The sequence below is a fragment of the Brachypodium distachyon genome, chromosome 4 (genome assembly GCF_000005505.3).
Source record: "Brachypodium distachyon strain Bd21 chromosome 4, Brachypodium_distachyon_v3.0, whole genome shotgun sequence".
Classification (NCBI taxonomy): domain Eukaryota; kingdom Viridiplantae; phylum Streptophyta; class Magnoliopsida; order Poales; family Poaceae; genus Brachypodium; species Brachypodium distachyon.
The window spans coordinates 42,668,424-42,695,717 of NC_016134.3; the positions used below are offsets into that span (position 1 = coordinate 42,668,424).

Below are 27,294 nucleotides of genomic sequence, written 5' to 3' on the forward strand. Positions count from 1 at the left end.
AAGGCTGCAAGATTGGGGATAATAATGGAGAAGTAGATGTGGAAATACATTCGGAGGATTTGTAGGAGTAGCCAGTATCGAAGATCAAACCTAGCTTAGAACCGGGGTGCAGATTTGCAATGGTGGACTGGTGGCCGTTGCAATGCAAAGGCCTTGCGCTCTTTATAGTGTACCCACGTCACACGTACACTGTCGTTCGTTATCGGACAATACAAGAGGAATTATTTTTAGCAAGAAGCTGATTGTCATCGAGCTTCGAAAACTCCGGGCATTAATGGGTAACACGCGCGAACGGAACGAGGGACACAGCCTGCCTCTTTGCTTGTTTTTGTCACCACGATAGCATCGATCCAGCATGGAACAAGAACAAGAAAGAAACATGCATCAGCAAACCTGTCTACTTGTTCACCGGTTTGATCGCCTAGTAATTTATCTAGGGGATCAAATTCAAACCGGTAGCAATCTAATCTAAGGAAATTTCGAAAATAAATTACACACCAGTAATCTAATCTAATCTAATCATCGTAATATACCCCCATTGATAGTTGTGCTGACAGCCTCTCCGCGACTTCGGACCGCTGTGAAGCGCAGGGACGAGAATGGATCTCATGGTCGATCGAGCTCGACCACCTCCAACCAGCCAGGCTCCCGCTCGCCGCTGCCTTCTGCAGTCTACATTTGCTTCTTCCTGTGCTATGTTATACTGATTGATTTCAATCCTCAGATGAAGTTTTCAAGAAGCAGTTGAATGAATGTAAAATGACCAATTCCAAATAAATATGTATCACCAGCACTCGTAGTAGCATTCTAGTTGTACAAGTAATAGACTTTGAAGTTGAAGCGAAACTAAGATTATTTTGACAAACCTGAAGCTAGAGGTAGAAGCCTCCTCCAGATGAGACAGTCTGCGTTATTGACCTCAACTCACAAGATTTACCCACCATGTGGAACACGTGTACCTGATCATGCTTGTTGAGCTCCTTCTCTGCAACAGACCTGCACATCGCAACACCCGATATGATATGATCTGCAGCAATATCCGTAGAGAATATATATGTAATGCAACCATCAAAACTTCGTACGCCAACATGAGCCCGGGCCGCGACGATGCCTGATGGGTTGCACAACACCTTTAACACCCGCGCGTTAAGGCACATAAGAGAAAGAGGCAGCAAGCAACAAAGGGCATCAAAGAACTGACGAACTGAACCAGTGTCTCCTTCCTCTGCTCTGGTCTTGCTCAACTTCCTGATTGGTCTCCACAAGCAATCTTCGATCTCACGTTCTAGCAAATCAGCTAGAGGCAAGGGGACATAACAATTTCGCGTCTTCCCGCAAAAAAAAAACAATTTGGTGTCAGAGCCATCAAATCCTAAAAAAATTACCACGACTTTTCGCCCAATCAATTGGTTTTTGCTGCAAGCCTGCAACGGTGCAACCACCTGTGTTTCTTGTCTTCTTGACTATTGAGCGTTGGAGGCGATGGGTGCAAGCGGTGGCGGTGGCGCTCATCTCGGGTGTGCAGGACCACCGCAGCAGCATCGTCGGTGGTGTGCACAGCAGACCTCGAAGTCGTGGCTCCGACACGCACTAGTCTCCCCCGCGCGTGGCTGCTCGGGCGCCCCTCCTGAGCCCAACCTCCCCGGTGGATGCTGGTGGCTCCTCTCCGCAGCCGTCCCCATGAAGAAGAAGAAGATGACGATCCTCCCATGATCTTCCTCGCTGCCCTGCGAGTCACGCTGAATTCGCCGAAAGTCGGCTGTAATGAAACTCCATAGCTTCTTTTGCTAGAAAGATAGGTTTAGAAAAGGAATAGCTTTTTAACTTTTGCGAAACAAACTTGTTACCCCCACAATGTGTTTCAACGAAAAAGGTTGGGACCGGAGGCGAGCCCCTGATCATCTAAAAAAAAAGACCTCGAAGTCGCGGCGCTCACCAGGCGTTCAACGCTTCGTTCCGACCAACACATCGGGCGTCTCTACGATGGCATGCAGCGCCGCGGGGATTCCTTGCAGAGGCAGATCGCAAGCCGTGGCACTCATCTCAGGTGTGAAGACAGCTAGACACCCAGCCTTGGTACTTGTGGAAGAGTCGCAACGCCTTCTTGTGGAGTACTCCGTATGTCGCTTTGCACTTGTTGAGGTACTGGCCTCCACAATGTAGGTGGACTTGTTTCCAAAACTCCATTTGGAAACAATTGACAAAACGCCTCTACCAACATGCACCCGGCCCTTGGTATCAGGCCTCCACTGGACGCGTCAAATGTTGTCCTTGCTTATTTCAGCGTTTGAAGGGCAGTCCCCAAGCTCACGGGCAGCGTTGATCGTTACCCTGAAATCACCCAGTTTTTGGCCTCCATGGATCCGATCATCATCTAGTAGTAGCGGGTTATGACGAGCACACATGCCATTTTTGCCTCTTGCAAGGAGATCACCCTCCAACTGCAAGATCGGAACCTGGATGACCCCACAAGCAACGTTTGCCTCCACCATGGGCCTTGCAGAAATCATTTGCTTCCCTGTGCGCTCTTATGATCTTATCACAGCCAGAATGTCTGCATCTCTTGCCCCCACCATGACCAACACAACGATCAGTACGACCTCTAGTGTTCTTGGTGCATCCTTCTACCACAAATCTCTGGCCACCTCCAAGGGCAAGGCAGAATTGTGTACCTCCATGCACACATTTTGTGCAGCCGTGACCTGTACAACGTTTGCCTCCTCCGTGACCTTTGCAGAATGGAGTGCTTCCTCGGCAACCTTTGTACAGTCGTTGGGGTGCCTGCATCTCTTGCCACCACCATGGACTTTGCAGAAAGCAGTGCTACCCCGGGAACCCTTTGCCGCAACCATCATGCTGACAACGACATCCACCTCCATGAGCAATGCATAAGCATGAGCGCCCCTCCGCAATCTTTGAGCAGTCCTTCTGTTGACAACTTTTTCCACCACCATGCTTAATGCAAACATGCAAGTGCCAGATTTTCCTCTTGATGCTCTTCTGCATCTTTCATTGATACAAGTTGACCACCGGTCCACCGCCATGGACTATACAAAAATCAGTACGGCCTTCCCCATTCTTGGTGCAACCAAGGTTCTCACAACGCCTCCCCCTCTCCATGAGCTTTACAGAAGATGGTCTTTCCCTCTGCTCCTTTGCTGCAACCCTCTTTGTGGTGTGGCACCTTCCACCACCACCATGTGCAATGCAGCGCCTTGACGAACCTCTGGCTCCTTTTATACATCCGGGATGTGAACAAACTTTTGAGCGAATTGATGGTACGTTGTTGTGGACTGACAGACCCAGAAATACAGGATGCTCGACTTTCTTGTAGTTGCAGCAATGTTGTCAATGAAGGTGGACCTTTGGTCTGGTTGAGCTATCTAGGAAAAATTGCCTTGGAGAAAACCCAGTCATCTTTGCAGTCACTTCTCAGAATAGAGAACATCGGAAGGCTAGCACGTCGCGTCGTACATCTTTCGGACGTTAAAACGTCGTACGCAAGTCATTACCGAAATAAAGGACCTGACCACCAGTCGGTTGGCGAAGAGATGTTTGATCCCCGCAACGCCCGCTACATGGTTGACAGATTTCCCCTGGCTGCGACATCAGCTCACCGACGACTATGTCTTCGTCATCCTCGGCTGGCCTGGACCTACTACCGCTCTCCGTGCGACTTCCAGTCTTCCACACTCACACCCATGATGCCCGCCAAGTGTTTGACCTTTGCCCTGGCTTCGATATCGGCAACAATTAGGTTGCGGAACTACTTCCGCAGGTCGTATTGACGGTTGTTCCTATACTCTTGAGATGTTGTACTTGAGCTGACCACACCAGCGCTTGCAATGTGTTTGACTAAATGCAACCATATCGACTTGGACATGCAGAACTCCATGTTTGTAGGGCTAACGATTCAGAATGAGCTCATCGCTACTTGGTGGGGGGTTCGGAAGGAGCGGAACAGAGGGATATTTCGCTCCAAGGCATTCTCAGCTTTAGAGGTTGCATATCTTGTATGGGAGGATGTCCAGAGCCGCACTTTAGCGAGCTCTTTGGATCCGGGAGACAGTTTGGGGCGTCTTTTTGTTTTCTTTGCTTCCCCATCTCTTGTAGGATCTCCGCGATCCGTTTTGTACAGTTTCTTTTCTCCTAATCAAATGACGGAAATGACCGTCTTGGCCTCAGAAAAAGACTCGAAATGAACCATCCACTATTGAAGTGTTAGATTACGTTGTCTTTAGTCATATGCCATTCACGAGTTTGGGCATGAAAAGATTGAACCATCCACTTATTGGGGTTGATTTTGATGAGGTACTAACCCATGCATGAAAAAGTTGAGCCAAGAATGAGCAGCTTCACAAAATCTATGTTTTACTCAAATCAATCTATGAGATGGAGCTGTGCCGAAGTCTTCGGCTTCTAACTCAGCTGGAAATTCCCGTAAGTGCAAAACTCCGTGCAAAATGACAGCAATCTTGCCACCGCTTAAGTGAAAGAATGGTTCAGACTATCTTTCCTGCCGACCTTCTCAATCCAGTCTTCGAGTAGCCATAAAGCTCTTTGAGCGTCCCTTGTCTTCGGAGCATATAGGGGCCATTTTGTCTTTGTTTGGGTGGGAGCCTGAGATCTCGCCTGACATTATGGCAGAGGAGGCGGTGGTGACGGTGGTCACCTAGGCCGTGTCCGGCAGGTTGTTTGGTGGGTGGTTTTGTGTAGGTTGTGCTTATGTCGTCGTCTAACCCAAAAATTCTGGTGTGGAATACGCGTGGGCTTAATTCTTTGGCCAAGCGTACTGCTGTTTTTCAAGTCGTGGTCGGTTCGAGGGCCTATGTGGTTTGTTTGCAGGAGTCTAAATTGCAGGTGGTCATGGCCGATCTTGTCGCTCAGTGTCTGGGCCAAGCCTTTGCTGACAATTTCTTTTTCTTGTCGGGGATGGGTACTCGTGGGGGTATTATCCTCACGTGGAAGGCGAGTGATGTGGTGTTGTCTAATCCCCACTACACTGACCATACCCTGACCGCTCAAGTTAACTCTCCTGACGATTGTTGGTGGTTGACGGGTGTGTATGGGCCGCATCTTGAGGTGGATAAACCGAACTTCCTTCTGGAGTTGAGTGATGTTCGTGACTTGCATGCTGGACCGTGGGTGGTGGCCGGTGATTTTAACCTTATCGTTAATTCGGAGGATAAAAGCAACTCCCGGGTACACCGTCGTATGATGTGCCAGTTTCGGAGGTTACTTGCGGATTTGGAGTTGAAGGAGTTATACCTTGTTGTCGGCGGTTCACTTGGTCCAATGAGAGGTCTGATCCTACGCTTGAGAGGATTGACCATGTCTTCTCCACCGTGGATTGGGAGGCGATGCTCCCAAATGCTTACCTCTCCGCCTTGAGCATTGCGATCTCCGATCACTGCCCTCTCTTGTTGGATTTGGCGGCTAATATACGGATGGGTAGGCTATTTCACTTTGAGACCTTCTGGCCGAAGGCGCCGGGGTTCTTTCAGGTGGTTGAGGCTGCGTGGTTTAGGGGCTTTGACCGGGTTGTCAACCCCTTCCTGCGAGTGACGCCTCGCTTGCGCTATACCGCTCGGCGTCTCAAGAGTTGGAGTGACAAGTTCATTGGCAACGTGAAGTTACAGATTCTGGTCGCCACGGAGGTGATCCTTCGCCTGGATGTGGCCATGGAGGGGCGTCGCCTTTCGGCTGACGAGCGACGTTTATGCTCGATGTTGAAGCACAAGTTGTTGGGGCTGTCCTCGCTTGAGCGGACGATCGCCCGGTAGAGATCTCGCTTGTTGTGGTTGAAGGAGGGCGATGCTAATACTAGATTTTTCCACTTGAGTGCGAGTAACCGCAAACGGAAAAATTTCATCGCGGCGCTTGAGGTGGATGGCGAGTGATGTGGTGTATGAGGAGATGGCCGGCGCGGCTGACTTGTTTTTCTCGGAGCTGCTGGGTTCAGGGGTGGATAGGACTTATGGTCTTAATCTGAACTTCCTAGGTGGTGAGAGGCCCGGCCCGTTGGGCTTGGAGGCGGATTTTTCTGAGGATGAGATTTGGTCTGTGATCTGGGAGTTGCCGCCTGATAAATGTCCTGGCCCTGACGGATTCACGGGACGTTTTTTCACTTCATGTTGGAATGTCATCAAGCATGACATAGTGGATTGCTTCCGTGCGTTTACCTGGTTGGATTGCCGTGGTTTGGAAGCTGTGAATCAGGCGTACATTTGCCTTCTGTCAAAAAGGCAGGGAGCGGCTTCTATTGGGGATTTTTGGCCCATAAGCTTGATTCACGCAGTAGGCCGGTTGTTCCTAACCGGTTGGGCCCGGAGTTGCCACGGTTGGTGGGCCCGCACCAGGGGGCTTTCATCAGGGGCCATTGTCTTCACGATAATTTCATGCTCGTTTAGGGCACGGCAAGGAGATTGTTCAGTCTTAGACGTCCGGCGGTCTTACTCAAGTTGGATATTGCCAAGGCATTTGACTCTCTGCACTGGTCATTCCTCTTCGACTCATTGAGGTGGCTTGGTTTCGGCGATAAGTGGTTGGGATGGATTGGAGCGCTGTTGGGTTCCGCTTCCACGCGGATTCTTGTTAACGGCATTCCGGGGGAGGCCATCCTGAACCAACGTGGACTTAGGTAGGGCGATCCTCTGTCCCCCATGCTTTTCATCCTCACTATGGATGTTCTCAACTCGCTCCTTCGGAAGGCGGAGGAGGCCGGGTTGTTTGGCCGTTTGGCCTCACGTGGTTTATCGCAAAGGGCGTCCTTTTTCGCGGACAACGCCGTCGTGGTTCTGCAACCGGTCGAAGGGGAGTTGCGGGCATGTATGGCCTTATTGGAGGATTTCGCAGTGGCTTCGAGATAGAGGGTTAACTTCCTCAAGACCTCGTCTCACCCTATTCGATGTACGGAGGAGCAGATTGGGCTAGTCCACCGCGTTCTTGGCTTGCGGAAACCTTTGGCTGGGCAGCTTGCGCCTGTCGTGGAGAAGGTTGAGAGACGGCTCCAAATGTGGTCTGCACCCATGTTCTCCTCGGGTGGGCGGCTAACGCTGGTTCGGTACACACTTTGTGCCATGCCGATCTATGCGATGATGTCGCTTGATCTCCCGGTGAAGACTGTTTCAGCTATTGAGAAACTTTGCCAAGGATTTTTGTGGAAGGGGAGGAAGGAGGTCCGTGGTGGCCATTGTCTTGTCTCCTGGGAAGCGGTCTGCTCGCCAAGAGAGTTCGGAGGCTTGGGTATCCCGAACCTCAGGGTGCTCAATGTGGCTTTGCAAGCTAGGTGGGGCTGGCTTCAACAAACGGAGTCATCTAGGCCGTGGGCGGAGTTCGATATTCAGATTCCCCCTGCCTCACCGTGAGTAGTGCAAGGCGGCCATCTCCATCGCTGTGGGGAACGGCCAGCGTGTCAGATTCTGGACTGATGCGTGGCTGGATGGTGTGGCTCTGTGTGACCTAGCGCCAAATCTCTTCATGAGGGTCACTGGACGGGGCCGGCAAATCTTTGTTGCGAAGGCCTTGGTTGACCGGGCTTGGGTCAAGTGGGTCAAACCGGATTTGTCTTCCTTGGCCATTGATGAGTTCCTGCTAATTTGGAACATCGTCGATGGTTGGGCCCTTTCGGACGAGGATGATGTGCTTCGTTGGAAGTGGGAAGGGAGTGGCTCGTATTCAACGGCATCGTCGTATGTGGACTTTTTTGGGGGGCGTACATGCATGCCAGGAGCTGCTGAGGTGTGGGGCTCTAGGGCTCCGAGTAGATGCAAATTCTTTCTTTGGCTTGGATTGAAGGAGCGTTGTTGGACGGCGGATCGTCTTCGTCGACGCGGGATGCCTCACCCTCCTCACTGTCCTTTGTGTGATCAAGATGAGGAGAGTATCAATCACTTACTATTGGGGTGTGTGGTCGCCTGACAGGTGTGGCTCGCTGTTCTTGGGCGTTGGCAGAAGCAGGATTGGGTGCCTGGTGTGCTCGATCGTTTGGAGACTTGGTGGCCGGGTCAGGAGGTTGCAGCTAGGAAGGATCGGAGGAACCTGCATACTGTCGTTAGCCTTGTCTGCTGGTGTATTTGGAAGCACAGGAATGCGGTGGTCTTCGATGGGGCGACGCCAAGTGTTATTCACATCATTAGAGAGATTGGTCGTGAGAGGGATGCTTGGCGACGCGCGGGACTGTTCGATGGGTCCCTTCTCTTTTCTGATTTTGGTGTAGTGGATGTGAGGTGGATCTTGCATGAGTAGTTGTAATTGTATCTTGTACTTGCTGCGTCGCGGTCTTCTTCTTTAATGGATGATATACCCGCCGAGGTATATTTTAGAAAAAAAAAAAGTAGCCGCGCGGCAGGGCCTTCCCCGTTCTCTGGCGCGGCCTCCTCCACCTATGTTCTCCAGCGTGGCATCCTCCTACCTCGTTCTCCAGCGGCCTTCTCTTCCCCAGGTCTCCGGTAAACACCCCCATCCCCACCCTCGCCCGTTCTGGCGGCCTCCTCCTCCTCCCTCGTTCTCAGGCAGCCTCCTCCTCCCATGGTCCCCGGCGTAGCAGCAAGTCCGAGCCGATTTCCCCCCTGCCACGTTCTCCGGCGCGGCCTCCTCCTTACTTCTTCTCCGGCGGTCTCCTCGTTCTCCCGTTCGCTGGCACAGTGAGAAGGACCTCGTCCGATTTCATCTTTTTTCTTAGTGAATGTCCGATTTCATCTAAGGTTGCCTAGGCCAAGTTGGTTAATGGGCTTCCAGCCCAGAAGCGGAGCAGCACCGAACGTATTGGATCGTTGGATGTTGAGAAGCAAGAGTTCCGAGGACACTTTTGACTTTGGTGGTTCCGGGAGTTGTCGGATTTTAAGATAAGGGAAACGATTGTTATCCCGCCAAACGTCCCGGTGACTCACCCGCTTTCTACCCCCACCTTATTTAGCACGTTTCTCTCCCGATCTCTATCCCGGTCCTCGCCCGCCACCGGCTCTCCTCCGCCGGTTCTCGCCACCGCGCCACGGAGGGCGGCTCCTCCTTTGCCGCTTCACGCTGCCGGCACCATGAAGGGCCGCTCCTCCTCCGTCGGTTCCCGCGGCCAGCACCCAGGAGGTTGGCTCCTTCCCTGACACCGCCGCAGCTGCCGCCATGGCCACGGATCCATCCTCCACGGCCCAGGCGCGCGCAGATCTGGTCCTGCCGCCACAGGTACCTCTCTGTCCCCTCTCTCTCCCTCTTCCCCCCTCTCTTTCCATGTACTGATGCAAATCCTCTCTGCGATGCAGTTCTTCTCGGTTTGCACCTCAAGATCATGGGCACATAGAATATCCTCAAGATGTTTTGTTTAGATTCGATTGCTGATTGTTTTGATTGAGGATTGATGAGGTACTTAGGTATCCGCGATGTACCTTAATGTGTATTTGTCGTGTACCTTGATATATCCGTGATGTGGTTGATGTACTTGTCATGTACTGTGGTTTTTTCTGGATATATGTGACGTACCATACGATTTAGGTCCTGTTTGGAACAGCTCCACTTCACAGCTTCGTTACTGAAGCAGGTGAAGTTGTCCCAAACACCCTAAACTCCATATGTTATGTGAAGTGGAGCAACACAACCTTTTAGTTCATTTTACTGGAGTCAAGAAAGAGGTGCTTCAGCTGCTCCACTTCACCTAAAATTGGGATTAATTACCCACCAATGCCACCCATTAGTCGTTTTGGCCCGAACCGTTATCATCGAATAGAACCCCAACTCATCTTCTTCCTCCTGTTCACGTTCATTTTCCCCATGGCACCACATCTCCCTCCCACGAAATCCCCTCCATAGCGGCCTCCGGCGAGCCTGCTCTCCTACTCCGGCAAGCCCGCGGTCCATCTCAGGCAAGTCGCCGTTGCTTTCCTGTGGTTCGACGCCACCACCGCCCGGATTTGCCATCGCCCGGATTTGCCGCCGACGCCGCTTCCCCAGGATGCCAAGACCGGGATTCACTGCCGCAGCTCCTCCTGATTGCACCGCTACCACCAGATTCACTGTTGTTTGTATGTGAACTATTTCAAATTAGTTTTCTTGGAGAAAATTTCAGTTCATGATCCGTAGCAGATTGCATCAATTTGCTCGAAAGTCAGATGGGTCAGTTTTTCCTAACCTGAAGCTTACTCGGATTGCTGTTGGGATTTTTGATTCGAAGGTTAGATGGATCTCTAAGTTCAGTCCGTGTGATGGAACTGAATTTTTTGAAATACTTGTGTACTAGCTCGCAACCCATTCTTGGGAATGTTAAAATCAGCGATGAACACTCATTCTTACATGTCTGCCATATACCAAATTGTGTGGTTTTGATTGTGCCTTTTCTTTTCTTTTTTCTTTTGAGCGCAGTGTAATTTCATGAGTCGAACCTGGATCTAAATCCAAGCTAGTAGCCAAACACATTTCTACTATTCTGGAACACCAGGTGGACTGAAGTTTAGAGGCGAAATGAAGCTAAGGTGAAGTGAAGCTCTCCCAAATACGCTCTTAGTCGTCTCATGAGTCCATATGCATGAGGTACTTAAAAAGTGACCGTGTCACCACCCAGGCCCGTTAATATAACGAGTTTTTTATAGCAATTTGTTCTTAAGATAACGAGTTCACTCCATGAAAAATAAATTAAGAAGCCAAAGTGCAACGAGAGAGGGAGACAGAAAGGTATGAAATGGATATGGAGCTGGAAGTGCCTCGTCCGTCCAACTCAAACCCAGCCTCAAATCGTTTATATCACTACTCAAGGTTAGAAAAATTCAGTGTTACCTGTGCCCTGCGTGGAGACCTCACGGTCACGGACGGCACGTCGAAGTTTGCCATGGTGGAGTACGCCGCAGATGCATCTGTGCGCGTGCGGCGTTGCCAACCCAGCTGTTTGGAGCTAGCACGGGGGCGATGACCAGCAACTCCAGTAGGGCAACGATGCTGGCCGGCCGGCGCCGCGGCGGCCGGGGAGCTAAACGAAGAGAAGAATGAAAGCAGCGCGCGGTCGCGGCGGCGGCGCTGTCCGGTGGCGGCAGGGGCGAAGAGATGATCCGGCGAAGGAGATCCATCAGGAAACCACCACGCCATGCCCATGCCCATGCCCAGAGAAGGCCGACGCAGCAACGTACGTGTGTTGCAGCAAGACGGAATGAACGAGAGGGAGAGGAGAAACGGAAGGAACGAGGGCCTATCATGTAGTCTCGTGGATGCTTAATTCCTAGTTTGCTCCGTCCATCGTTCATTAATTTTAAATTGGATGTAGATCATGGATGGAAACAATGCGGAGCATCGTCGCATCAAAACGTCCAAGAAGTTGTGTTGGCATGCATCTACTCTAGACCAAACGAGGACCAAGTGATGATAGTTAATGCTGCGCACGCGCGACGACAAGGAAATTACGGGAAACTTCTACATACATCCAATTAAAAGAATGCCCAGAAACTTTTAATTAGAGCGTGTGGCGTGTTGCCGTTCCTAAACTGATGTTCTTTTGCGAGAGGACCGGTTCCGATCACCGCCGTCCGATCGGCCACACGCGTCCCGCGTCTCGACGGCATGCAGTGATTTTGAACCTGCGCGTGTAGTCGACTCCCCCATGAATGCATGATTCCAACCACAGTCGATCCATTTTGTCTCGAGTGCTTAATATTGTCTTCTACTCCCAAAAATGGCGCACCGTTCGCTAGCTTGTTAGAGCTTCTTTCGAAGTTCAAGTGCAACAGGAGCTTCGATCTTAAAATAATTTATTTTTTTGTGTCCGAGAGGTCGCATATTGTGTTGGAGCCTTATCTCAGAATGAAGGTTGAATTGTGAACCTGATCTTCCCCGTATCCACAAGTGAATTACGAGCATGCTCTTCGTGTGTCAAGTTATGAGTTCCACGTCATTTACAAAAGACGACAAACCATGTTGTACAATCGGCTACCTCTTACCTTTTAATGCAATATCTATGCTTTAATGAAAAAAAAAAGTTAGGAAATGTGAAATCTGGTACAATGAAAAAAATTCTCTTATTTTTGCATTATCATTATTATGAAGAGACCATCTCTCACTTAAGAGAAAGCTCAAACATATCTTTATTCTTCTCTTCCACATTAGCAATTATCCACCTATCATCGTTAAAGAAAAAGGTTGACTTCACCTCATTTTACAAGCCCGTAAGAGCATATACAATAATCGATAAGACTATTCTCTTATGTGTTTCATGACATCTAGAAAAAAAAACTATCTTTAAATTTTACTCCCTCCGATCCATAAAAAATATCTTTCAATTAGTACAAAATTTATACTAACTTAATACAAAATGTGTATCGGACGGAGTAGTTGTTTGTGAGTGCGCACCCAATAGTGCAAGGAGATGGATCTAGGAACCCACATGTCAGTAGCTCCATGTTACCCTTAGGCACGTCATGGATCCATCGCAACAACCTGCCACACCTGAAGACAACATGTCTGTCAACCAAGATTTTGGTTATCATCCGGTAACCACATTTCCAAGACTGCCCTCTATCTCCCCCCAGAAAATGGATTAAAAGAAATCTTTTTTAAAAAAAAATGAATTTAAACCATGAATTAACGAACCTATGGTTGTATTTGCAGAATTAAGAGATAGCTCCGTGAATTGTATTATTGTTGCATTTGCAGAATTACATATGTGTAGTACATAATCATCTTCGTAACAGAAAATTCTGAATTCAAAATTTGATTAAAAATCATCCGGTAAACGGTCAGGATTTTTCAGATATACCCTCGATCGTTACCGCAAATCCAGGTCTAAAAAAAAATATCCAAAGAGTTGACTACTCAGTACACTCACGCATCTGCCATTTCACAACTTGCCCGGCCGGCGGCGTGCACATCGATCTACTGATCAGATATATATACTATATGTGGGAGACTGGGGGCTGGGACTTACATTACTCACGCGGCACGACGTCCGCACGTGTATATATAGAACAAGGCTGCATACACCGCTTAATAACTAGCGTGTTCGCGTTCCTGCAGCAGCCACGCTGTTTGCATGAAAAGCGCGCGGGACGGTGGCAGCGACGATGGCCACGGCGGCGACGTCGAGGAGCTCTTCCAGGGTAGCGACGACGACCGATGATCCGGCCGGCCGGCCGGCCGGGGATGGAGTTGATGAGCTTAGTAGCGTGGATCGGAGAAGGCCATGCATGGAGCTGGCCTAGCTAGCTAGCTCCTCGGCTTAGGCAAAGACTAGCTTGGCTAGCTATAACTAGGAAACGGGAGGGATAGGTGTGCCCATGTCGGTGGACAATGTGTGTATATAGGGCAGAGGCACATCGCGCGCGCTGGCTCGTTTCCTCCGGCCGGCGCCTTCTACTTCTAGCAATAACCCCCCTCTTTTCCCATGTACGGCCAACAACAACGACCATATTAATCAGATAAAGAAATACAGTAGTCAAGTTTTTTTTTTAACTTGCAATCAACGCTGCTTCAGCCTTTTAGATGAAGTGGCTGCTTCAGCTCTTAGCTGTCAAGTTTGGAGATATCAGAAAACGTCGATTCAATTTTTTGTATTTTTTTAAGAAATTTCTTTGATGGCTTGAATTCTCTTGTTTTTAGAACCTTGGGTGAGTAGGGTGTTCATGTAATTCGTAAAGAATTAGAGAATTCAAAATTTCTTTGATTGCTTGAATTCTCTTTTTTTACACGAACACTGGGTTCTTTTAATGTGGAAAACTATTTTGAATTCTCATTTCTTATTTCCTTTATGGTATTTTGATCAGGTTTTCCTTTCTAACTTAAATGGGAGAGCTGCTTCTGTTCATGTGCCAAAACAATGTTGTGCCACCCAGTTTGAATTCCAGTCTTTGAACTTGAAATTTTCTAACTGCAACTCTTTTTTTAGGTGGGTAATTGAATCTTTGGGAAATAAAATTTGGAACACCAAACCTTTTACTCCAATAGTTTGAACTTTAACCTTTATATTGTTCATGAACACATGTAACATTTGTAGTTGTCGTTCCTACAAAAATGTTTGTTCATTTGATTATTTGACTTAGGTTTTGTTGACGAACTTTTTCTTACTTCATGAAATAAACATACATTTATTTTTCCTCATTTGCTTCTGTCTGGGATTCCTTTTCACGGAGCATATATATATAGAGAGAGAAGCCTGTGTTCTCAACCGTGTACAGCTGCTGCTGCTGCTGTTGTTGATCGGTCCAAGAACCCTCCTATCTTTCTCTCAGAAATATCTCTTGTCTTCTCTCATATGCTAGACCGGAATTCCTCCGCCGAAGTTTGGCTACCTGCACATACGTACATATAATCCGATATGGTCTGGCAAGAAATATTACTGTATTTCCTGTTCTCTTGTAAGAATATATGAGGGAAAATTGAAATAAATATGAAATACTACTCGAGAGAAAGGTCTTTACAAGCTTGACGCACGTACGTTTCCTTGGTTGGCACAGACGAAAGGGACGTGTCAGGCAGAGCTGCAGTCTTAGCATTGGGTTCACATGAACCCAATAAAAATGGTCAAATTTAATACTACATCCGTTCCTAAATACTTGTCATTGTTCTAGTTCAAGCTTGCACTAAAACAGCGACAAATATTTAGGAACGGAGGGAGTAGAATCTAGACACAATGCTACAGCCTACATATGAGAACAACGATTACAATAGAATGAACCCATTGCCGCGTGTAGGGGTAATTTTTCATAGCTAGTACACCAGGATTCAGTAATGAAGATTAAGAATTGCCTCTTGTGTTTCCCGTCAGAATCTGCATGCCCGGTCGAGATGAACTGCTTTCTCGCGCGCGAAGTTGGCCGATTTCCCCGCCAGCCGTTGAATATATCTACAACGAAAACGACCGGAGTCGTCAGTACATGCCGCTCGGAAGTTCTAAAAAGCTATTATAAAGAAATGAGCATTGCATGCATGTGTGTATGCACCCACCAGGAAGTGGCCGCGTACTCAAGATGTTGGCGCCCCTCATAAATCGGGGCCGTGGAGGAACCCTGCTTATATAGCATGTTCTTGCTTGTAGTAGAAAGCTGTAAAGAGACAACACCAAATAATTAAGCAGCATTAACAGTCGTTAGACAGAGCTACCTAGCTGCCGGTCTCAGATTGATATCAGTAAAGAAACAAACAGCTAGCACCTCAGAGTGTGCAGATTTTTTTTAGTACAGATTAATTAGTATTCGATCGTGCAACACAAGGCTAGCAGCTGGTATAATTGTTGGTATCTAAACAAGTGGAACTAGGAGATATCCTAACGATCCTCCGTGTGGTATGCCTTAATGCGTCAAGCCGTCTTTGTCTGTGCTGCATCAGCACGTGCATTGTGATTGTAATTGTAATAACATGGAGTAATTCTACTTCCAATCTCGCGGTGCCACCGATGATCAGCTGGTCAACCACGCCGGCTGGCCGGCATATATACATCTGTTCGATACTAGAGGAGTTTTGGCATACACTTCTTTTATATACATGTAACGTACGTTTTACCCAAGGTTCTCTTTGGGCATCCAAGCTAGTTTTACTCCCTTCGTCTGAATATACAAGACAGACAAGGATTTTCTATACCAAATATACCTAACTGTTATACAAATAATAATTTTGACATATATATTTACTATTAGGAAATATTTTTCAGTAGGAAACTAATAGTGTCAATTTTGCATCGTAATAAACCCATAGTACTAGTATAATAATTGGTCAAAAATTTGATATCAAATTTCGTGTGAGCCTTATGTAGATTTGGAACTTGGAAGGAGTGAGTAGTTATTAGACATGCATGCTGAAGTATATTTCTTTTCTCATCAGACCCACACTTATAAATACTACTATATGCCATATTGAAAATCGTCTCAATGACCGGCTCGAATCATACCAGCCAAATCAAAAGAACAGAGGGAAACTAACCTAAAACAAAAAAGAAATGCCCAGAAAACCCGGTCAATTTTTCCCAGAAACAATTATACACTCGTCATGCTGTTGCAATGCTGCTACACTTCACTCAGGAACTCTCATGCCATGTTTGGCACTAGTGTTTTTAGTGTTTTCTAGGATATTATTCACTTCAAATTGGAAAACAGTAGAAACCCTAAATGATTGTTTGGTATGGAGAGATTAGAGCGGATTAATTTCTTCCACAAAACACATCATGTTTATATCAATTAAAAACACTTCTTATACTAGTGTTTTGAGATGGAGTTTTTTTAGTGCATTGGGTTGGGTAAATATCCAAATATCCAATACCCTCAAATATCAATAAACTACTTCCTCTGATCCTAAATTCTTGACTCAAATTTGTCCAAATATGGATGTACCTATTCTTAAAAAGCGTCTAGATACATGTAATATTTCGACAACAATTTAGAATCGGAGGAAGTAGTGATTAAAAAATACACTACTGCCAAACAAGACACCTCAGTTGTTAAGAGCAACCGGCTCAAGCTTAATTTGTTGCCGGCAAGCATCCAGATAGGTACTACCAGTGAGTTGCACCGTCCAGATCCTCCACAAAGTCGTGATGCTGACAGATCCCGCTCCCTTCATCTTGTCAGTACTTTCGGCTGCCATAGTCTATCGTTACAACTTACGAGTGGGTTGGTGGGGAACTGGAGATCGTTATCAGTCTTAAGCTGGCTGGGAATTAATCTGGGATGATTGTGTAGAAGATGAAGACCAAGTTTTAAATGCTAATACTGTCCGAAATTGAGCTTTTGGAGCGCTCCCGATTTCATTACTAAAACCGGACTACAAGGTCAGATGTCTGTCAAAAATGTAAGTCTCAAACAAACCGGACTACAAGGTCAGATGTCTGTCAAAGTTCGAAGTCTCAAACATAACAACCAAAACTGAAAGCCCAGCATACAGCCAGAAGCTTTCAAAACTTCAACCATTACAGAATATAAAAGACTGCAGAGTCTATGCTCCAAAGACCAGCTACCAGCTAGAGCAGAATGAAACCAAACACAATACGACAGCACCCTTGTCATCAATTAGTCAGACGTTGCATATGCAGCCCCCGGCCATGTCTCCGGTGCATGACTACGGGCATCACAATCTTCAGCGCCTTCTCCCCTAATACCATGTTGTCTCTCAGATCAGCCCTCTGAAGACCAGCTCAGTAAGAGATCCAGTAACACAAAGAAAACACAGTATCGGAAGGATCACTAGGATACCTGTAAATTTCTTGTTTTCCAAACTGTCCAATAATTTCCTAGTTTTAACATTAAGACCCTCTATCCAATTATAAAGCTGATGTATAGAACTAGGAACATTACCAATATCATAAGTACAGTCGACAACAGTTCAACATGACTTTTCCATATTGCTTTCGGACTACGAAAACATGTGTATCGTTCATAAATCAATCGAGTCCGGGTAAAAATGGTATGATGAAATTTTTTGACTATATTTCGTACATAAATCAATGTTACATATGTTTTCACAGCCCGAAAGCAATATGGAAAAGTCATGTTGGACTAAGTTTAGTCCGATGCACCAGTACGGGGTAGTTTCCACTGGTCCGGGTGGTTTATGTAGCGTCCAATCGAGTCATTTTTTCGTGTTGTCCTGTTTTCCACTTGAAAAAAGGTGCAGTTCAGTGATTAGGCCACCAAACATAGGAGGATTATTTGCAATGCCAAGACACGAGATGAGATGGAGGCTGCACTTCAACAACGGCTTTGACCGTGCCAGTTGATGTAGTTGCTTCGGCAGTGCCAGCTCTGATAAACAATTAGTACATCACTTCAGTTCATGCCCCTAAACAAAAATGACATGGTCGACACATACATAATAGCAGCATTAACAAGAGGGAAGGACATCATGATTTACTTTCTTCGTACGCACAACGATGCTACAAAAATACTACCCCATACTTTATATTTTAGTACCATCATTAGCTGACAATACAAAATACCACTTACCATATACCAACGGCTACAATTAGAACATCGCATGAGTACAGCAAATCAAATGAGTTAAGCGCTCCTGTTAGCATCAGCTTTCCTTCACCTAAGCAACAGCTACCATTACAGCATAACATAAGTACGGCGGATCAAATGAGTTACGAGCTCCTGTTAGCCCCAAAGACTGAAACTGGACCAGGCAACACTAACTTCCATTTTACAGGAGGCAACCTTCAGCTCAACACCTTGGGTGCTGATGCCAGCCCTCTCAGGTTTTAAAGTTGTCTCGCTAATCTCACAAACTTGTTCCTCGTGGATACGGCATGCCATGACAGAAACTTTCAGCATCTCCCCAAGACCAACTGAAACCACACTGCGTAACAGCTTGATCTTGCCATCAGCATCAACAGGCAACCCATCATCTCTAAAATCAAGTAACTTGACTTTCCAATCATCATTGCCAGAGGTGACCGTGCTGAATACGCCTCGAAAACCATCTGACCACGACCCCACAGAGACTTTAATTTGGATCGTTGCCTCCACAGAGTTCTGAATGGGGCCGAATTTAAATTCCAGAGCGCTCCGCTAAGCCTGCTAGGGTAAACACCACTAAGTCGGCATCCAGATCTGAGGAGCAACACTAGCTCGCTTAAATCTTTTTCTTCGGATTTAGTGGTGCCCTTCACTTTGAGCGAAACCTCAACATGCGAAGGATCCACCGACACAGCAACCGCACGACTAGGACCTGTCAATGCTAGGTAGGGATCCTGCACACAACAATTATTCAAGTAAATAATAATGTTCTGTTCATCAATAATAACACTGCGTCCAGTGGGATGTAACCAATCTAATATATCATTACTATATAGATACGTAGGAACAAACATGACAGGAAAAAGGACCTTAACGATAATGACTTGATTTACTAACTCTGACGGTAGACAAGACCAAGAAAGAAAAGAGGGTGACTATTTAATATACGAACATCCTGGGAGATGGTTTGGCAGTTATTTCTTGAACGCTGGAAAATAATGTTGCGCTTGTGATCCAAAACATCCCTTGCAGCAACGATGCCAAACACTTGCAGCGGCCAGTGTAGACTGTCTTTAATTGATGCGACTTTGACTGAAATGATCTGTAGTGTTTCCATGGTCGTGGTGTTGTACTCATCGTCTGGAGTAGGGTATGTGTAACACATGGCAGGGATAGATGCTGCATCTGCAGGATACTAATTTCCACGCATTCATATATGCTGCAATAACAAACTGATCAATTAATTTATAAACATTCATATATGCTGCAATAACAAACTGGTTGTACGATTGACAGCACAAAATGTACAGATGGATAACAAGTCAAATAAGTAAGCAAAAGTAATTAGGAGCTAGAAGTGATTGATTGCGGGAGGTGGAGACTTTACTGGTTTGATGGAAGGTGGTGCCATACTGCCATTGCAGGCGAATAATGCAAATTGAAATTGAAACAAGCACATTATTTAACAAGTTTTGAATCACAATTCAAGCAAATTCAGTCAAACAAATAAGAAAAACTAGATGTTTCCTCTGAGCCTCCACAAATGCTCCACCAGATCATCTTAAAGTTGCTGATGAGTACCAGCGTCTCGAATTTCCTGACACCTGGTGAGGAAAGCAGCAAAGACGGTCGGCACATGATGATCAACATCAACTGAAGGACCCATCCGGGAGGAAGGCGGAGCCGCCGAGGGGTTTTCCTCCCTAAACTCCATGCCCTACTTCTCCCATCTGGGTCTCTCCCCCAATCGGCCGCTACACGAATGTCCTCGCTGATTAGCCGGTCACGACAGACCCCTTTCTAAAATCCTACTGTAGCAGCTAACCGGTAAAGACACACACGCACTCCTAATGTTTCTCTCTTTTTTTTGTCAGTAAATGTTTTTAGGAATCTAGATTCTTTTACTACGGGGCACAACAGCTTTTTTAAAAGAACACTTACAAGGAAATTTCCCCATTCATTTTCAGTGTTTCTTAAAAATAAACTGAAAAAGAATGAGAAATTAGACAAATGAACTGTGGGAAATTTAAATAAAATAATACTCTTTCCTAGATATTTTTCCGACTTACATGGTTTATATTACCAGAGCATATTTCCTGATCGATCGATTTGTGTGCATTTTAAATTCCTAAAATACTAACAATCCTTAAAAAAATGTTTTCGCAATTTCTCGCTACCGCATTTCAAATTGTTTTTAGCTGACTAACTGGACAACCATTTGCGGTCAAATGACTTTTACTTGGAAAGGGAGACCAACGTGCTTAAACTTTGACAACAGTTGAGTGACCAAAAGTAGTTCTCTTTTCTTTTCTCTCTGTGTATATAGCGATCTCAACGTATAAAGCGGGCCTGCAACAGCAGGCATGGGATCATCACCGGGTGCCAAAGCTTTCTTTGGGCACGACTCTTGTCTCTTGTGAGAACTAAAGAGGAGTATCAAATTAATTTACCCTTTCCACTGATCACTTTGATATACCCCCTGCAACCTATAAAGCGGGCCAAGTTTTATTCACTATTTTCTTCCAGCACTACTAATCCAAAATTCCATCGGAAGAAATTGGCATGTGCATATTGATATTGGAAATGCATTTCAAACAATTAAATCCTTCTATTTGAATGTTCGGTATAACTGGAAGCTCAGGATCACGTCTCACTCTGAGTGTAGTTTCCACTGTTTAAAAATATTTCGCTGATTTGATGGATGAGCATGGCAGCTAACGATAAATACAACGCATAATATTTCACTGATTTACAAAAACCTAACGTGTGGTCTTGAAAAAAATTAGGGTGTAGGTGTAGTTAATTACTAAAATCGAATATTGTCATGCTATAAAGAATAAGCCCTCCATCTCAGATTAAGTGACTCAAATTTGTCTAAATATGGACGTATCTATATACTAAAATACGTCTAGATACATGTAATATTTCGGCACGTAATATGGGACGGAGGGAGTACTAAAGATAAATACAACTCTATGAAGACGTTTCTAGTTGCCTTAAATAGATATAATTTGTGCACGCACTATCACTCCTTGCTTTAAATTATTTGGATTTACTTTATATATAGATAATAAATGTTTGTTCTATTTGATTATTAATTGTCTCAACACAAAAACATGTGATACATTTTTATTGCAAGAAATGAAAATATAAATAATTATAAACCTATGCTATGAACAAAATTGATCAACTCCTATTCATATAATCATTACTGTTAAACACCACCCCCGTGTTCTAGGTTCCCGGATGAAACCCAAAGTCCTCGAACTGGCGGGCGACGGCGCTGACAGAGTCGTTATATATCCCCTTGAGGGCGCTATTGGGGGGAATGCTAGATCTGCAGGTGAGGGCTCTTGGTCGGAGGGCGGCTGCTAGGCTTCTTGAGGAAACCTAGCAAAATTTGACATGCGGCTTTTTCAAGAAGCTATGAGAGAGCAGCAAACCAAAGAAGCTCGTCCTGAAAGCCGAAAAGAAGGGAGCCTTAATCGGTCCTCTTCCCCACAAGGTTCACAAAAATCAGTAATGTGTCTTTAACACAGTGACTGTAATGTAACTGAATATCATCAACCTTTTGTTTTGTGAACTGCATATCAGCTACATATTTATTTATCACAAAAAATACATTTGTGTAGGTAATAGTATACCCTTGGGCTTTGCTTTGGATGCTTGATCCAACTTCATTATAATGATTGGTCATCAGAATTCACAGCCCTTGCGCGTGACAGGCATTGCAAATTTGTGTATGTAGTTTCCCATGCTTCCAGCATTTAGGTTATCTTGTGTACCTCATCAACACGAAGAACTGAGAATTGAAGGCAATGTCATCTATCATCTATGATTAGGTCACCTCGCTGATATATACCACTATAGGCAAGTAGAGTAAACATATGGATTTTTAGTAGTCCTCAAGTGAGATTTTAATTTATTTTCTCTCATAACTGTTTTCGTCCATTAAGTATATTTGGAGCCATAGGGTTGTACTGTACAATTATGAGTTGTTAGAATATATTAGGTGATTCCCCGCGCGTTGCCACGGAAAATTTTATATGCACGCCTGGATATGATGTTATTGACAACTGATAATAATATGATTCAGTGCAAAAGAAGTATGAATATTGTAGAACATAACGACTTTATCATTCATAATACATATGCAACAAAACAATAGAAGTAATTTTGATGTACATGAACATTAACAACTACATAGAAACCGAAAGTAAAACTTCGTCAAGAGATCTTGCATGCTCATGATGTGCATGATGTGAATGGTGATATGTACACCTTGCATTGTGAAGCTTGCAAACATTAATTGCAATTAGTGAGGATCAACTTTTTTATAGATTATATAGATTAGACGAAGAGGTAGTAAGTATCCCTCGGGTGCTCTTTGTCTTTCTGGCTAAGGATCAGGAACATGTGCAGTTTGTTCTTTGTGATGCTCATAGTCAGCCAATGTTTACTAGCAGTCTTCTGCATCTGATGTATTCTTCTTACAGTTATGCATTGTTTTCCTCCAGTTTTCTTCAATTCAAAATTCTGAAACTTGCATGTTCATGAACACACAAGAAAGATGAAGGAGTAGAAATCAGAGGTTTGTATAGTCAGAGAAAATGGGTGGGCGAATTTCAGCATTTCAATCAGGTACTCCTTCGTGAACATAGGAGAAATCAGAGGTTTGTATAGTCAGGGAAAATGGGAGTATCACGCACGCTCCATGGATGCTTTCACGAACTACCTGAACATTTTGACAAATAATCTACGGAGAAGTACGCATGCACATATATTTTTATAATTTACAAAAAGAGAAATATGAGCATTAAATGATATACTATTTTCACAAATTTGTTCCGTAGCAATGCATAGACATTTTGCTAGTATATTATACTATATACAGGTCAAGTCCGCCCTTCTCTTTGTCCTTCTGGTATGTGCCCACGCCCCCTTCGTCATTGCCCTTCATCGTCCCACCCCACGAGGAAAAAAGCACCCCGTTTACGAACATGGATTTTGCACAATCCCTTGTGCCCACATCCTGTATTTGGACTGTTTATCATGCATACTCAGAACCACTGGATTTTCGTCTAGATCCTTCTGACCAGTTCGGGCTGGGCCAACACACCCCCCCCCCCCCCCCATCGGCTGAGGTGCGGCATCCAGTCCCCAACCCCACAGTTGCCATCAAGCATATGAGGGAGAAATAGCAATGAGCTAGATCAACCTGAAGTTCTGTCACACCAACCAAAACCCTTAAATTTTTCCTGGATAGAACTGGTTCCAGAATTTTACATGAGAAAGAACTCCAAAACCTCACAACTACCTCAAGAAAAGATCTAAGGCCTTGTGTGGCTTGATACCACTTTCAAGCTCTGTAATCTAACAAAGCAAGAGCAATAGCAATAGCAAAAGCAACAGAACAAGCTCAGTAATTCGGCTATTTTTGGGGAATTTATGATGTTTTTGGTATTTTGGGGATTATATCTTAGCTCGCACTGCGGCAGCTAGGGTTTACACCAAGAGGATCGATGCTTTCCTCCAGCGATTACACGAGCTTTATATATCAGCCAAAGAAAGAAGAGAAAGATAAAATAACATACGTAAAGTAGAAATCGGCAAAATGTGACGGTAATAGTAGTTTCCAGCAGCGGTAATTGAAAGTCAGGCGTCGAATGAAATATTGGACGGCTGAGCTTGAAAGATACCAGTTCGGACTTGTAAGTGACTCAGGCTGCTGCTAACTAAAGACCAACAACGTTAATTGAACATGCATCTTGGTTCCTGACACGAGGTGGATCAGGAGATTGGAGGGGTTGGGGCAGAGAGATCACCATACGGGGCAGTGGTGGAGATCGTGATGATGGTTTCTTTTGGCTGGAGATAGGTGGGTTTTCGTGAGTGGGATGAGGCGCTTTCGTTAGCGAGCGTGGAATCGGAGGGGAAGCGCATGACGCACGACCAAATGACCTAATTTTTTGTGAAAAATTGAATGAAACATCCATCAGATAGCAAATGAAATCAATAAAATATCATATGTACCTAGGTTGCCATGGATTTTGACATGTCTGAAGGATGTAAATGAAAAAAATGTATAGGGAGAGGAGTGAAGGTTGATTAATTTTGACATAGCCGAAAGATGTAAATGAAAAATGACTAGAGAGAGGATTGAAATACAAGGTTACTTCCAAAAAAATTAGGGCCTCAACGAAAAACTAAAACTGTCAAATGCTCTAAATCCTATCCATTGGATTTTGATCGGCCGATCTTGATTGCTCCCTAACAGTAGCACACCATGCCCGGTAGCAGTACATATCCTGTCATGTTTTTACGTTCTACTGGCCGGACCCCTTTTCTTAGCGTATCGTACTCAGTTTAAGCTCCACATTATCTTCAGAACTAGAACTATTAGCTTGATTTACTCTCTTTTTAGTTTACTTTTTTTTGCGGGATCTTTTTAGTTAACTTTATTAATAGATATATTACTGGATTCACATAGGACCAGATTCGAGTTGCTTTGATCTATATCTGCACACACCACCATCACGAAAATGGTAATGGAAACTAGTTACAGTAGGAAGGCACTTTCCATGTCCAAACACCTGTGTAAGCAACTACATTGAGTACACCAACATCGCCAAACGACATTGAACCATCTCAGCTTCCTGTTGTTCTAAAATGGACAATGCCAGGCACACATAAGACGTCCAGGAGAGTCTGTACAGTGACACAGCTTCATTCAACAGGACAAATGGTGATAGTGGTTAGCTTAGCACAAATTCAAGTTTAAATTCCTACTTTGTTGATTTAAAAGACTGCATGAAGCATTGCTTCATGAATTTGAGTGAGAGCTCGATAAGCAGAATAGAAAAATCAATAAGTAAAATAAAAAAATGCAGTACAATAGGAAAACGTGGTTCATGACTGTATATGTCCTTATTTTCTTTAAAGATGGAGTAATATTATTTTCTTGCACTTGTATTGCTATGTTGTAAGACACCAAACACAAGCAAATGGAATCGTGTAGCAGTATTAACAAGAGAGAAGGAGATCATGATAATTCATACACGTCAACGATGCGATAATATTTTAGTACCATCATTAGTTGGCAAGTACGAAATACCCGTACCATACACCACTTAAACAACGGCTACCATTACAGCATAACATAAGTACAACGGATCAAACGAGCTAGGAGCTGCTGTTAACATCAGCCTTCCTTTAGGTAAGGATCAACAACAGAAAAGGGACCAAGCAACACTAACTTCCATACTACACGAAGCAACCTTCAGCTCAACACCTGGGGCGCTGATACCAGCACTGTCAGGTTTTAAAGCTATCTCGCTAATCTCACCAACTTGTTCCTCTTCAACAGGGCATGCCACGACAGAAACTTTCAGTATCTCATCATAAAGACCAACAGAAACCACACTGCGTGAGAGCTTGATCATGCCATCAGCATCGACAGGCAACCCATCATCTCCAAAATCAAGTAACTTGACTTTCCAATCATAATTGCCAGAGGTGACCGCGCTGAATACGCCGCGAAAACCATCTGGCCACGACCCCACAGAGACTTTAATTTGGATCGTTGCCTCCACAGAGTTCTGAATGGGGCCGAATTTAAATTCCAGAGCGCTAAGCCTGCTAGGGTAAACACCACTAAGTCGGCATCCAGATCTTAAGAGCAACACTAGCTCGCTTAAATCTTTATCTTCGGATTTAGTGGTGCCCTTCACTTTGAGCGAAACCTCAACATGCGAAGGATCCACCGACACAGCAACCGCACGGCTAGGACCTGTCAATGCTAGGTAGGGATCCTGCACACAACAATTATTCAAGTAAATAATAATTTTATGTTCATCAATAATAACACTGCGTCCAGTGGGATGCAACCAATCTAATCTATCATTAGAATATAGATACGTAGGAACAAACATGACAGGAAAAAGAACCTTAACGATAATGACTTGATTTACTAACTCTGACTGTAGCAAATGCAGAAAATGTTGCATATATATAAATGCAAAGATGTTAGACAAGACCAAGAAAGAAAAGAGGGTGACTATTTAATATACGAACATCCTGGGAGATGGTTTGGCAGTTATTTCTTGAACGCTGGAAAATAATGTTGCGCTTGTGATCCAAAACATCCCTTGCAGCAACGATGCCAAACACTTGCAGCGGCCAATGTAGACTGTCTTTAATTGATGCGACTTTGACTGAAATGATCTGTAGTGTTTCCAAGGTCGTGGTGTTGTACTCATCGTCTGGAGTAGGGTATGTGTAACACATGGCAGGGATAGATGCTGCATCAGATGCAATTAACAATAATGTAAGTTAGTTGCAGGATACTAATTTCCACGCATTCATATATGCTGCAATAACAAACTGGTTGTTCAAGTGCCATTAAAATGACAGAGGAAAACGTACAGATAAATAAGACAAATAAGTAAGCAAAAGTAATTAGGATCTAGAAGTGATTGATTGCGGGAGGTGGAGACTTTACTGGTTTGATGGAAGGTGGTGCCATTGCGGGCGAATAATTCGTTCCAGTAACGGCGGAATTTGGAGGCAAACAATTCTGCCTCTGATTGTGCCCATTCCGTTTCCTTGTCCTTGAGCCGCGCCGCCTCATCTGCAATTTCTTTCGCCTTGGCAGCCTCCTCTGCCTTCACCTTGGCTATCTTGGCAGCTTCTTCAGCCGCTTCGGCCTTCGCCTTGGCCATCTTGGCAGCCTCTTCAGCCTCTTCGGCCCTCGCCTTGGCAATCTTGGCTGCTTCAAAAGCCTCACTCCTCGCTTTCATCGCAGCATATTTAGCATCCATAAAGTTTACACCTTCAGATTTCGCCCTATTTATCTTGGCTGCCTTTCTCGCTGCCCTCCCCTTAACTATCTTCGCGGCAGCAGCTTCAGCCGTCGGCATACCGATCTTGACTTGTCCACTCCTCTTCATCTCGGCCTCAGCCCTTAGCTTCTGAAGCGCCTGCATCTCGGGGCTCTTTCCAAACTCCTCCCCTGCTTTCGCCCAACCACCCAATCCATCCATCTGTATCTCCAGGGCGCCGTGGGCAAGGTTGATCGGCTTCGACGCCGACGCCATCGCCGACGCAGCCACTTACGCCCGTGGAGGTGTGCGGCGTGGGGCGAAGAAACCCTAGATCGAGGATTGTTTTCCGCGGAGGAAACGAAACCCTGGGTGTTGGATTTTATTTTTCTTTTGAAAATAGGTTGGTGTTGCCTTTTATATGCCCCGGAACGAAACCAGACGAGTCCGAGTCCGGCTTCGTTTACGGGCCGGAGCGTTTATTGGGCAAAAGAAATAAAATTGAGGATGCCCACACGGCCACACCGACACACCGTAGATGTCGGACAAAACGAAGTCGTGTT

At 45.3% G+C, this 27,294-nt stretch overlaps 1 protein-coding gene, 1 long non-coding RNA gene and 1 pseudogene across 2 annotated transcripts; 1 reads left to right on the plus strand and 2 right to left on the minus strand.

The window, feature by feature from the left end:
• Positions 1-202: 202 nt before the first annotated feature.
• LOC100834739 lies at positions 203-8,464 on the minus strand (annotated as a pseudogene).
• A 44-nt stretch (positions 8,465-8,508) lies between these two features.
• LOC112272375 lies at positions 8,509-9,432 on the plus strand. Its single transcript, XR_002966082.1, has 2 exons — positions 8,509-9,180; positions 9,258-9,432. It is a non-coding gene; the product is annotated as an uncharacterized LOC112272375 (long non-coding RNA).
• A 15,503-nt stretch (positions 9,433-24,935) lies between these two features.
• LOC100835355 lies at positions 24,936-27,087 on the minus strand. Its single transcript, XM_003576777.2, has 3 exons — positions 26,413-27,087; positions 25,986-26,212; positions 24,936-25,723 (listed from the first exon to the last, which is right to left on the minus strand). Exons 1-3 carry the CDS (start codon positions 27,005-27,007, stop codon positions 25,136-25,138), a joined length of 1,410 nt encoding a protein of 469 aa, XP_003576825.1. The 5' UTR covers positions 27,008-27,087; the 3' UTR covers positions 24,936-25,135.
• Between the last annotated feature and the right edge of the window lie 207 nt (positions 27,088-27,294).